The 13,006-nt window shown below is 47.4% G+C and overlaps 1 protein-coding gene across 3 annotated transcripts in view; it reads right to left on the minus strand.

Annotated features, from left to right (window-relative positions):
• Positions 1-13,006, minus strand: part of LOC106589972 (uncharacterized) — a 230,297-nt gene that overhangs the window by 15,287 nt on the left and 202,004 nt on the right. Inside the window, exons 10-14 of one of the 3 annotated variants that reach the window (XM_082970596.1) lie at positions 12,535-12,709; positions 10,413-10,462; positions 6,211-6,317; positions 5,705-5,889; positions 5,032-5,166 (exon numbers count right to left, since the gene is read on the minus strand). In XM_082970596.1, the coding sequence (XP_082826722.1) occupies positions 5,102-5,166; positions 5,705-5,889; positions 6,211-6,317; positions 10,413-10,462; positions 12,535-12,709 (582 nt within the window). In that variant the 3' untranslated portion in view covers positions 5,032-5,101. Of the gene's footprint in view, positions 1-5,031; positions 5,167-5,704; positions 5,890-6,210; positions 6,318-10,412; positions 10,463-12,534; positions 12,758-13,006 lie in introns of those variants that run through there. The other 2 variants (XM_082970595.1, XR_014383054.1) reach the window with 2 other exon arrangements.

The following is a 13,006-nucleotide window of genomic DNA, read 5'->3' on the forward strand; positions in this document are numbered from 1 at the left end:
TGAGGAGGGGGTAACGGGGCAGTAGGGGAACAGTGAGGAGGGGGTAACTGGGCAGTAGGGGAACAGGGCAGTAGGAGAACAGTGAGGAGGGGGGAACAGGGCAGTAGGGGAACAGTGAGGAGGGGGGTAACGGGGCAGTAGGGGAACAGTGAGGAGGGGGGTAACAGGGCAGTAGGGGAACAGTGAGGAGGGGGTAACGGGGCAGTAGGGGAACAGGGCAGTAGGGGAACAGTGAGGAGGGGGTAACTGGGCAGTAGGGGAACATTGAGGAGGGGGTAACGGGGCAGTAGGGGAACAGTGACGAGGGGGTAACGGGGCAGTAGGGGAACAGGGCAATAGGGGAACAGTGAGGAGGGGGTAGCGGGGCAGTAGGGGAACAGTTACGAGGGGGTAACGGGGCAGTAGGGGAACAGTGAGGAGGGGTGACATTTCTCCTCTTACTTTGGGTGAACTGAAGAGATTCCACCTGCGAGGGCTGGGCTTCTTGAGGAGGGACTGTGAAGTGAGGGTGGTGAAACATCAGACAGATTGAGACAGAGACGAGATGGGAGAATAGAGGAGGAGGAAGAACAGTGGGGAAGAGACATGGGAATAGGCAGATGTCTTCTAAAGCCTCCAACAGCTCCTTAAGGATAGGGGGCAGAATTTACAATTTCGGAAAAAATATGTGCCCATATTAAACTGCCTCCTACTCAAACTCAGAAGCTAGGATATGCCTATTATTAGTAGATTTGGATAGAAAACACTCTGAAGTTTCTAAAACCGTTTGAATGGTGTCTGTGAGTATAACAGAACTCATATGGCAAGCAAAAACCGGAGAGAAATCCTACCAGGAAGTGGAAATCTGGATGCATGGGCTCTCTTCAAGTCGTTTCCTATTGAATAGACAGTGACGTAGTAATAATGTTGCACTTCCTACGGCTTCCACTAGATGTCGACAGTCTTTACAAGTTGTTTGAAGCTTCTACGATGAACAGAGCCCGAATGACAAGGAGGGGAAGTTGTTGAGGCAGGGGGTGACATCACTTCTTGGGGCGCGTTCACGAGGGAGGATCCTCCCGTTCCAAAACCTTTTTCAAGACACAGAAACCGTCCGGTTGAAATATTACTGAATCTTCACGTTCTGAAGGCCCTAAAGATTGATGTTTTACAACGTTTGACATGTTTGAACGAACGTAAATACAACTTTTTTTTAACTTTTCGTCGCGACATCGTCCGCGCGCTTCCTACACTTGGAGTAGCTTACTGGACGCGCGAACAACAAGGAGTTATTTGGACATAAATTATGGACTTTATCAAACAAAACAACATTTGTTGAGGACCTGGAATTCCTGGAAGTGCCTTCTGATGAAGATGATCAAAGGTAAGGGAATATTTCTAATGCTATTTATGATTTTAGATGACTCCAAGATGGCGGCTATCTGTATAGCCTAGTGTATTTTTCTGAGCTCAGTACTCAGATTATTGCAAAGAGTGCTTTCCTCGTGAAGCTTTTTTGAAATCTTTCATAGTGTTTGCATAAAGGAGATGTTCATCTATAATTCTTTGAATGCCAGTTTAATTTTGTATCAATGTTTATGACAAGTATTTTTGTAAATTGTGGCGCTGATCCACCGGCAGTATTTGAGGGAAAATATTTTCTGAACGTCACGCGCTGATGTAAAATGCTGTTTTTATATATAAATATGAACTTTATCGAACAAAAAATGCATGTATTGTGTAACATGATGTCCTAGGAGTGTCATCTGATGATGATTGTCAAAGGTTAGTGCTGCATTTAGCTGTGTTTTGGGTATTTGTGAGGCATGCTAGTTGCTAGGAAAATGGCTGTGTGGTTGTTTTTGTCGATGTACTCTACTAACATAATCTAATGTTTTGCTTTTGCTGTAAAGCCTTTTTGAAATCGGACAACGTGGTTCGATTCAGAAGTGTATCTATAAAATGGTGTAAAATAGTCCTATGTTTGAGAAACAGAAATTATTAGATTTGGTTTTGAATATGGCGCTCTGATTTTTTCGCTGGATGTTGATCCCGGTTACGGGATCCCACGCGGCAAGGGGTTTTAAGAAACTTTCGTTTCAGGTCCTTTCGGGAAGACTCTGCTGTCCTAGCTTCAGGGGGAAGATGGACAGGGACTCTGCTGTCCTAGCTTCAGGGGGAAGATGGACAGGGACTCTGCTGTCCTAGCTTCAGGGGGAAGATGGACAGGGACTCTGCTGTCCTAGCTTCAGGGGGAAGATGGGCAGGGACTCTGCTGTCCCTAGCTTCAAGGGGAAGATGGACAGGGACTCTGCTGTCCTAGCTTCAGGGGGGAAGATGGACAGGGACTCTGCTGTCCTAGCTTCAGGGGGGAGATGGACAGGGACTCTGCTGTCCTAGCTTCAAGGGGGAGATGGACAGGGACTCTGCTGTCCTAGCTTCAGGGGGGAAGATGGACAGGGACTCTGCTGTCCTAGCTTCAGGGGGAAGATGGACAGGGACTCTGCTGTCCTAGCTTCAAGGGGGAGATGGACAGGGACTCTGCTGTCCTAGCTTCAAGGGGGAGATGGACAGGGACTCTGCTGTCCTAGCTTCAGGGGGAAGATGGACAGGGACTCTGCTGTCCTAGCTTAAGAGGGAAGCTGTTTTCACCATTGAGGTGCAAGGACAGAGAAGAGCTTGGACTGAGCTGAGAGGAAACTGACTTCCCATATGGGTGGCACGTCCAAGAGACCAGAGGTGGACCGTAGATTACTTTCAGGGTGATGAACCATCTAAAATCAAGTTGTGAAATCGTGCACCTTGTCCAAACCTTAAACCAGGCATCAATTAACCTTTTTTGCGGACATTCAACCTGAAATGAGGTTAAGTGTTGACACTTGAGGAAACCTACCCAGCGGACCTCACATTCAGCACATCTGGTGTGACCCTGTGGTGTTCATCAATGTTGTTGTTGTTATTTACCAGGAAAAACAACAGTATATCATCATAATGATGACTCCCATTTGATTCAGGAATGACTACAGATCGATGAGTAGGTTTGCAAAATCCCAATTACTTTTCCCCAAATTCCCCAAGTTTTCCAGAAATCAGTGTTGGAAGAGTCCTGGATTAAAGATAGAATAAGCAGGTGGAAATCCAGATTATTTTCAAACAGAATTCCTGGAAAACCTGGGAATTTTGGTGAAAGTTACCGGAATTGTGCAACCCTAGGAATGAGTATAAAGTGAAGTTATCAGATGGTGACCGACCCAGATGAAGTAAACGCTACCTCAATTCACCTTAGTGTTTATCGAAGCTTTTCCTGATCAGGCCAACAGGCAACATGCATGAATGGGTTTGATACAAAGCCAAGGAGAGAGAAAAGGCCCAGCGCTCTATTTCCGCTGATTGGTTCAGGAAAGCTGGTGATTGGAATTCAGCGGTTTGGGGTCAAGGGTCACAGGTCAGGGGCTAGAGGCCGTGTTAGAGATGTTACATGGGGAAAATACAGGGAGAGGCAGCAGCTGGAGTTGTTATTGTTGTGTAACGGCCATGGGTTCACACACACAACGGTGTGACTAAAGGGTGGGGGGGGGCAGGCTGAGACACGATCATGCTGTTCACACACACACACACACACACACACACACACACACACACACACACACACACACACACACACACACACACACACACACACACACACACACACACCACACACACACACACACACACACACACACACACACACACACACACACGTAGGTGAGCAGGTACAGGTGCAGGCTGATTCAGCTCAGTACCTGGGGGGTGACAGTGGAGAGGGAGGGGCTGTCTGAGAGGTGTTTGGCTACCTGCAGAGCCTCTATCCTCAGAGCAGCTAGAACCAGTTCCTCCTGAGACGCGGGGGGGGGGGGGGGGGGGGGGTGGGGGGCCGGAGGGAGGAGGAGGGGGAGGCGTGGGAGGGTGTGGCCGGAGGGAGGAGGAGGGGGAGGAGGAGGGAGGGTGTGGCCGGAGGGAGGAGGAAGGGGAGGAGACATAAAGAGAACCAGAAGTTGAGGCTACTTACTTCCCACCTGCAGTCACACCCCCCCACACTCACTGATCAACAAACAGTCACCCACACATACAGTAGTCAACACTTAACAGGCTAACATATTGTAGATAAAGGAAGCTGAATGAAAGTAATGGAGTAGCTAACGTAAAGGAAACTGACTAAACAACAGAGGGAAAATAAAGAGAGACAGTGAGGACACACGCTCATCCTCAAACACCAATAGTACAACCATGATAAATCAATAATATAAATCAATAATATAACCACGATAAATCAATAATATAAATCAATAATATAACCATGATAAATCAATAATATAAATCAATCATATAAATCAATCATATAAATCAATAATATAACCATGATAAATCAATAATATAAATCAATAATATAAATCAATAATATAAATCAATCATATAAATCAATAATATAAATCAATAATATAAATCAATCATATAAATCAATAATATAAATCAATCATATAAATCAATCATATAAATCAATAACATAAATCAATAATATAAACATGATAAATCAATAATATAAATCAATAATATAAATCAATAATATAAATCAATCATATAAATCAATCATATAAATCAATCATATAAATCAATAATATAAATCAATCATATAAATCAATCATATAAATCAATAATATAAATCAATAATATAACCATGATAAATCAATCATATAAATCAATAATATAAACATGATAAATCAATAATATAAATCAATCATATAAATCAATAATATAAATCAATAATATAAATCAATAATATAACCATGATAAATCAATAATATAAATCAATAATATAAATCAATAATATAACCATGATAAATCAATAATATAAATCAATCATATAAATCAATCATATAAATCAATAATATAAATCAATAATATAAATCAATAATATAGCCATGATAAATCAATAATACGTTAGAGAGGGTCCAAAGGGAAGCAGGTTGGCACGCGAGGGAGGGACTCTAACTCTAATCAACACACCTGCAGTTTGAGGGCAAAGGCAGTGGGGTTGGTCTCTGCCAGGTCAGCTTCCAGGTTCACCAGGGGGTCAGGGCACTCAGACAGCCTGGTTAAGTGGGGTGCGTCTGGGGCTGGGACCTCCATAGGGCCCTGGGTGGGTAGCTACAGTACAGGGGGTGGCAGCAGGGAGGCGGAAGGGGTTGAGGAGCGGGGTGAGGAGCGGGGTGAGGAGCGGGGTGAGGAGCGGGGTGAGGAGCGTGGTGAGGAGCGGGGTGAGGAGCGGGGTGAGGAGCGTGTCAGCAGAAGGTTGGGAGTGGCTGAGTTGCTGGCTGGTAGGTAGTTTACGGTAGTTACCTTATGGAAGTTAATAACTTATCGCCAAGGCTTTGAAAGTTTAACCTGGGTAACATCTACACTGTAGGCCACACTGTATTTAGGGTTGGCACTGTCGCCCTCTACTGTATACATGACAATAACACGGACAGAGTTGAGAGGTCACGGCATAGCGAACTGGGAAAGAAAATGTGTCGTAACATTGTATTCTGAGATGAGCCTGACGCAAAGAGGATGGAGATGGAAGACGATGAGAAACATACAGTCATTACATCAGATGTATTGATATATATATATATATAATCTATATATTTTTTTTTTTCAAACTTATTGATTGACAACCAGAGAGTTCAATATTGTGACTCACCACTCCATGATCCCTGTCTGTGCTCTGTGTCCGGCTGAGTGACTGGCTCTCTCTCTTCCTGGTCTTCTCCTTCTCTCCAGCGGGCCCCTCCGGACCGGGCCGAGACCCCTCCGGACCCGGGCCGAGAGCCCAACACCGGGGTCTTCATCTGGGCTGTGATCTGGGCCTCTATCTCCTCAAAACTCCTAGAGAGAGAAGGAAGGAGGGATGGATGTTGAGGAGGACAGACAGGATCTCTGTGTGGTAGAAGCATTGAAATAGTGACTAGAAGAGGACAGTAACTGAAATGTTGTTCAGCTTTCACCCTTTTAAATCTGAATGAGATTTACAACGAATTACTAATGACTTTAAAATGCAGTGCTCATGTTTGATTTATTGTGTGTGTGTGTGTGTGTGTGTGTGTGTGTGTGTGTGTGTGTGTGTGTGTGTGTGTGTGTGTGTGTGTGTGTGTGTGTGTGTGTGTGTGTGTGTGTGTGTGTGTGTGTGTGTGTCCCAGTGTGTTGTACCCTGTGCAGGGAGAGTTGGGTTCTGATCTGTGGTCAGGCTTGGTCAGGCTGTCTGTCACAGAGTCCAGCTTCAAGTAGAGAGCAGAAGGTTTCTTCACAGACAGAGGCTGGAGCCAGAGAGTGTGAGAGAGGGCAGGAGTGTGTGAGAAAGAGAGTGTGTGTTTGTGTGAGTGAGAGAGAGAGAGTGAGAGTGTGAGAGATAGAGTAGGGGGAGAGAGAGAGAGTAGGAGAGAGCAGGAGAGTGTGAGAGAGGGCAGGAGAGTGTGAGAAAGAGAGTGTGTGTTTGTGTGAGTGAGAGAGAGAGAGTGAGAGTGTGAGAGATAGAGTAGGGGAGAGAGAGAGAGTAGGAGAGAGCAGGAGAGTGAGAGAGAGGGCAGGAGTGTGTGAGAAAGCGAGTATGTGTTTGTGTGAGTGAGAGAGAGAGAGAGAGAGTGAGAGTGTGAGAGATTGAGTAGGGGAGAGAGAGAGAGTAGGAGAGAGCAGGAGAGTGTGAGAGAGGGCAGGAGAGTGTGAGAAAGAGAGTGTGTGTTTGTGAGTGAGAGAGAGTGAGTGAGCGTGTGAGAGATGGAGTAGGGGAGAGAGAGAGTGTAGGAGAGAGCAGGAGAGTGTGAGAGAGGGCAGGAGAGTGTGAGAAAGAGAGTGTGTGTTTGTGTGAGTGAGAGAGATAGAGTAGGGGAGAGAGAGAGAGAGAGAGAGAGTAGGAGAGAGCAGGAGAGTGTGAGAGGGCAGGAGAGTGTGAGAAAGAGAGTGTGTGTTTGTGAGTGAGAGAGAGTGAGTGAGCGTGTGAGAGATGGAGTAGGGGAGAGAGAGAGAGTAGGAGAGAGCAGGAGAGTGTGAGAGAGGGCAGGAGAGTGTGAGAAAGAGAGTGTGTGTTTGTGTGAGTGAGAGAGATAGAGTAGGGGAGAGAGAGAGAGAGAGAGAGAGTAGGAGAGAGCAGGAGAGGACAATTTAATACAATTATACCCAACCAAATCATGACAAAACAAAAAGACATTTACTTGACACATTGGAATTTTTTTTACAGAAATCAGAGCAAACTAGAACGCTATTTAACAGAGTACACAGTGGCAAAATACCTGGCCACTGTGGTAAAATACCTGGCCACTGTGGTAAAATACCTGACCACTGTGGTAAAATACCTGGCCACTGTGGTAAAATACCTGACCACTGTGGCAAAATACCTGGCCACTGTGGTAAAATACCTGACCACTGTGGTAAAATACCTGACCACTGTGGTAAAATACCTGGCCACTGTGGTACAATACCTGGCCACTGTGGTAAAATACCTGACCACTATGGTAAAATACCTGGCCACTGTGGTAAAATACGTACCTGACCACTGTGGTAAAATACCTGGCCACTGTGGTAAAATACCTGACCACTGTGGTAAAATACCTGACCACTGTGGTAAAATACCTGGCCACTGTGGTAAAATACCTGGCCACTGTGGTAAAATACCTGGCCACTGTGGTAAAATACGTACCTGACCACTGTGGTAAAATACCTGGCCACTGTGGTAAAATACCTGACCACTGTGGTAAAATACCTGACCACTGTGGCAGAATACATGACCACTGTGGTAAAATACCTGACCACTGTGGCAGAATACCTGACCACTGTGGCAGAATACCTGACCACTGTGACTGACCTAAACTTAAGGAAAGCTTTGACTGTGTATAGACTCAGTGAGCATAGCGTTGCGATTGAGAAAGACCGCCGTAGGCAGACCTGGCTCTCAAGAGAAGACAGGCCATGTGAAACACTGCCCACAAAATGAGGTGGAAACTGAGCTGCACTTCCTAACCTCCTGCCCAATGTATGACCATATTAGAGAGACACATTTCCCTGAGATTACACAGATCCACAAAGAATTTGAAAACAAACCCGATTTTAATAAAGCCCCAACATTGAATTTTGAGAGAGAGAGAGAGAGAGAGAGAGAGAGAGAGAGAGAGAGAGGGGGGAGGGAGAGAGAGAGAGAGAGAGAGAGAGAGAGGGAGTGAGAGAGAGAGAGGAGAGAGAGAGAGAGAGAGAGAGGGGGGGGAGGGAGAGAGAGAGAGAGAGAGAGAGAGAGAGGGAGTGAGAGAGAGAGGAGAGAGAGAGAGAGAGAGAGAGAGAGAGAGAGAGAGAGGGAGTGAGAGAGAGAGAGGAGAGAGAGAGAGAGAGAGAGAGGGAGAGAGAGAGAGAGACAGTCCGCCTCAAGGACAGTCCGCCTCAAGGACAGTCCGTCTCAATCGTTATGTCAGGTAAACATATAGACATACTGTAAGTAACCAGTATCGAATCTTCATAGATCACTTCAGAATATGAGCTAGTTTCACTTCTATATCCCTACCCCTTCCTATCTGACTGACAGCACAGACCTTCCTATCAGGCTGTAGATAGATATTCCCCCGGTGAAGAGGAACCTATCAGACTGTGGATAGATATTCTCCTGGTGAAGAGGAACCTTCCTATCAGACTGTGGATAGATATTCCCCTGGTGAAGACGAACCTTCCTATCAGACTGTGGATAGATATTCCCCCGGTGAAGAGGAACCTATCAGGCTGTGGATAGATATTCCCCCGGTGAAGAGGAACCTTCCTATCAGACTGTGGATAGATATTCCCCCGGTGAAGAGGAACCTATCAGGCTGTGGATAGATATTCCCCTGGTGAAGAGGAACCTTCCTATCAGGCTGTGGATAGATATTCCCCCGGTGAAGAGGAACCTTCCTATCAGACTGTGGATAGATATTCCCCTGGTGAAGAGGAACCTTCCTATCAGGCTGTGGATAGATACTCACCGGTGAAGAGGAACCTTCCTATCAGGCTGTGGATAGATATTCCCCCGGTGAAGAGGAACCTTCCAGGCTGTGGATAGATATTCCCCCGGTGAAGAGGAACCTTCCTATCAGGCTGTGGATAGATATTCCCCCGGTGAAGAGGAACCTTCCTATCAGACTGTGGATAGATATTCCCCTGGTGAAGAGGAACCTATCAGGCTGTGGATAGATATTCCCCTGGTGAAGAGGAACCTTCCTATCAGACTGTGGATAGATATTCCCCCGGTGAAGAGGAACCTTCCTATCAGACTGTGGATAGATATTCCCCTGGTGAAGAGGAACCTTCCTATCAGACTGTGGATAGATATTCCCCTGGTGAAGAGGAACCTATCAGGCTGTGGATAGATATTCCCCCGGTGAAGACGAACCTTCCTATCAGACTGTGGATAGATATTCCCCTGGTGAAGAGGAACCTTCCTATCAGACTGTGGATAGATATTCCCCTGGTGAAGAGGAACCTATCAGGCTGTGGATAGATATTCCCCCGGTGAAGAGGAACCTTCCAGGCTGTGGATAGATATTCCCCCGGTGAAGAGGAACCTTCCAGGCTGTGGATAGATATTCCCCCGGTGAAGAGGAACCTTCCAGGCTGTGGATAGATATTCCCCCGGTGAAGAGGAACCTTCCAGGCTGTGGATAGATATTCCCCCGGTGAAGAGGAACCTATCAGGCTGTGGATAGATATTCCCCCGGTGACGTGGAACCTATCAGGCTGTGGATAGATATTCCCCTGGTGAAGAGGAACCTTCCTATCAGACTGTGGATAGATATTCCCCCGGTGAAGAGGAACCTTCCTATCAGGCTGTAGATAGATATTCCCCTGGTGAAGAGGAACCTTCCTATCAGGCTGTGGATAGATATTCCCCCGGTGAAGAGGAACCTTCCAGGCTGTGGATAGATATTCCCCCGGTGAAGAGGAACCTTCCAGGCTGTGGATAGATATTCCCCCGGTGAAGAGGAACCTTCCAGGCTGTGGATAGATATTCCCCCGGTGAAGAGGAACCTTCCAGGCTGTGGATAGATATTCCCCCGGTGAAGAGGAACCTTCCAGGCTGTGGATAGATATTCCCCCGGTGAAGAGGAACCTATCAGGCTGTGGATAGATATTCCCCCGGTGACGTGGAACCTATCAGGCTGTGGATAGATATTCCCCTGGTGAAGAGGAACCTTCCTATCAGACTGTGGATAGATATTCCCCCGGTGAAGAGGAACCTTCCTATCAGGCTGTAGATAGATATTCCCCTGGTGAAGAGGAACCATCCTATCAGACTGTGGATAGATATTCCCCTGGTGAAGAGGAACCATCCTATCAGACTGTGGATAGATATTCCCCCGGTGAAGAGGAACCTTCCTATCAGACTGTGGATAGATACTCACCGGTGAAGAAGAGACAGTCTTCTCCATGTACTCAATCTCATAGTCTGACACTGAGGGAGACAACAGAAAAGACAGAGTTAGAGACAGAAAGCGAGACGGAAAGAGAGACAGAAAGAGAGACGGAAAGAGAGACGGAAAGAGAGACAGAAAGAGAAACAGAGAGAGAGACAGAAAGAGAGACAGAGAGAGAGACAGAAAGAGAGACAGAAAGAGAGACGGAAAGAGAGACAGAAAGAGAGACAGAAAGAGAGACAGAAAGAGAGACAGAGAGAGAGACAGAAAGAGAGACAGAGAGAGAGACAGAAAGAGAGACAGAAAGAGAGACAGAAAGAGAGACAGAAAGAGAAACAGAGAGAGAGACAGAAAGAGAGACAGAGAGAGAGACAGAAAGAGAGACAGAGAGAGAGACAGAGAGAGAGACAGAAAGAGAGACAGAAAGAGAGACAGAAAGAGAGACGGAAAGAGAGACAGAAAGAGAGACGGAAAGAGAGACAGAAAGAGAGACGGAAAGAGAGACAGAAAGAGAGACAGAAAGAGAGACGGAAAGAGAGACAGAAAGAGAGACAGAAAGAGAGACGGAAAGAGAGACGGAAAGAGAGATGGAAAGAGAGACAGAAAGAGAGACAGAAAGAGAGACAGAAAGAGAGACAGAGAGAGAGACAGAAAGAGAGACAGAAAGAGAGACAGAAAGAGAGACGGAAAGAGAGACCAAGTTAGAGAGAAGAGGAAGAACAGAGACAGTTAAGGCCAGAAAATGCTGGACTGGACTAGGCTGGGCTTGGCTGGACTTGGTTAGACTGGACTGGACTAGGCTGGGCTTGGTTACACTGGACTGGACTAGGCTGGGCTTGGTTAGACTGGACTGGACTAGGCTGGGCTTGGCTGGGCTTGGTTAGACTGGACTGGACTAGGCTGGGCTTGGTTAGACTGGACTGGACTAGGCTGGGCTTGGCTGGGCTTGGTTAGACTGGACTGGACTAGGCTGGGCTTGGCTGGGCTTGGTTAGACTGGACTGGACTAGGCTGGGCTTGGTTAGACTGGACTGGACTAGGCTGGGCTTGGCTGGGCTTGGTTAGACTGGACTGGACTAGGCTGGGCTTGGTTAGACTGGACTGGTCTAGGCTGGGCTTGGCTGGGCTGGGCTTGGTTAGACTGGACTGGACTAGGCTGGGCTTGGTTAGACTGGACTGGACTAGGCTGGGCTTGGTTAGACTGGACTGGACTAGGCTGGACTAGGCTGGGCTTGGTTAGACTGGACTGGACTAGGCTGGGCTTGGCTGGACTTGGTTAGACTGGACTGGACTAGGCTGGGCTTGGCTGGGCTTGGTTAGACTGGACTGGACTAGGCTGGGCTTGGTTAGACTGGACTGGACTAGGCTGGGCTTGGTTAGACTGGACTGGACTAGGCTGGGCTTGGCTGGACTTGGTTAGACTGGACTGGACTAGGCTGGGCTTGGTTAGACTGGACTGGACTAGGCTGGGCTTGGCTGGACTTGGTTAGACTGGACTGGACTAGGCTGGGCTTGGTTAGACTGGACTGGACTAGGCTGGGCTTGGCTGGGCTTGGTTAGACTGGACTGGACTAGGCTGGGCTTGGCTGGGCTTGGTTACACTGGACTGGACTAGGCTGGGCTTGGTTAGACTGGACTGGACTAGGCTGGGCTTGGCTGGACTTGGTTAGACTGGACTGGACTTGACTAGAATTGGCTGGACTAGTCTAGACTGGGCTGGACTTGACTGGGCTTGGCTGGACTAGGTTAGACAGGACTGGACTAGGTTAGACAGGACTGGACTAGGTTAGACAGGACTGGACTAGGTTAGACAGGACTGGACTAGACTGTTCATGTCTGTTTCTTCATGTACTGCATAACTGTATGACAAACTTTAAACCCAGACAGGAGGCTGTAGGGTGGCAGGATAGCTAGCTGCTCAACGTCAAATAGAAATCAATAGCGATGCTGCTAACAGCATGCAGACATTAACTTTTGACATGTAATTGTCCAATAACTATTGAATTACATTTGATTTTTAACTCTCTCCCTTTCTGGCTCCATTTGATCAATGGCAGCCTTGATTTGGAGAGTATATATATTGAAGGACACACACACACACACTCACTTACCTTGACTCTTCTCGTTGACAAAGGCTGTGAGGTCAGAGGGTTGGGGGAAGTCCTCATGGGGGTCAGAGGTCCTCTCTGCCTCCATGGATGCCCACATGTGGTTGGCTGAGGAGACCAGCTTCTCTTTTTGATTGGAGGAAGAAGCCAGCTTCTCCTCGTCTGTAGCGTGGTCGTCCTGTAACGGGGGGATAGGAGGCTGGGCTTCATCTACTGGGGAGGGATCCTGGAGCGGAGGAGGTGAGGAGGTGTGGAGGTGAGGAAGGAGGAGGTGAGGAGGTGTGGAGGTGAGGAAGGAGGAGGTGAGGAGGTGAGAAAGGAGGAGGTGAGGAGGTGAAGAGGTGAGGAGGTGAGGAGGTGAAGAGGTGAGGAGGTGTGGAGGTGAGGAAGGAGGAGGTGAGGAGGTGAAGAGGTGAGGAAGGAGGAGGTGAGGAGGTGTGGAGGTGAGGAAGGAGGAGGTGAGAAGGTGAGAAAG

The sequence above is a fragment of the Salmo salar genome, chromosome 28, assembly GCF_965601325.2.
Source record: "Salmo salar chromosome 28, fSalSal1, whole genome shotgun sequence".
Lineage (NCBI taxonomy): Eukaryota > Metazoa > Chordata > Actinopteri > Salmoniformes > Salmonidae > Salmo > Salmo salar.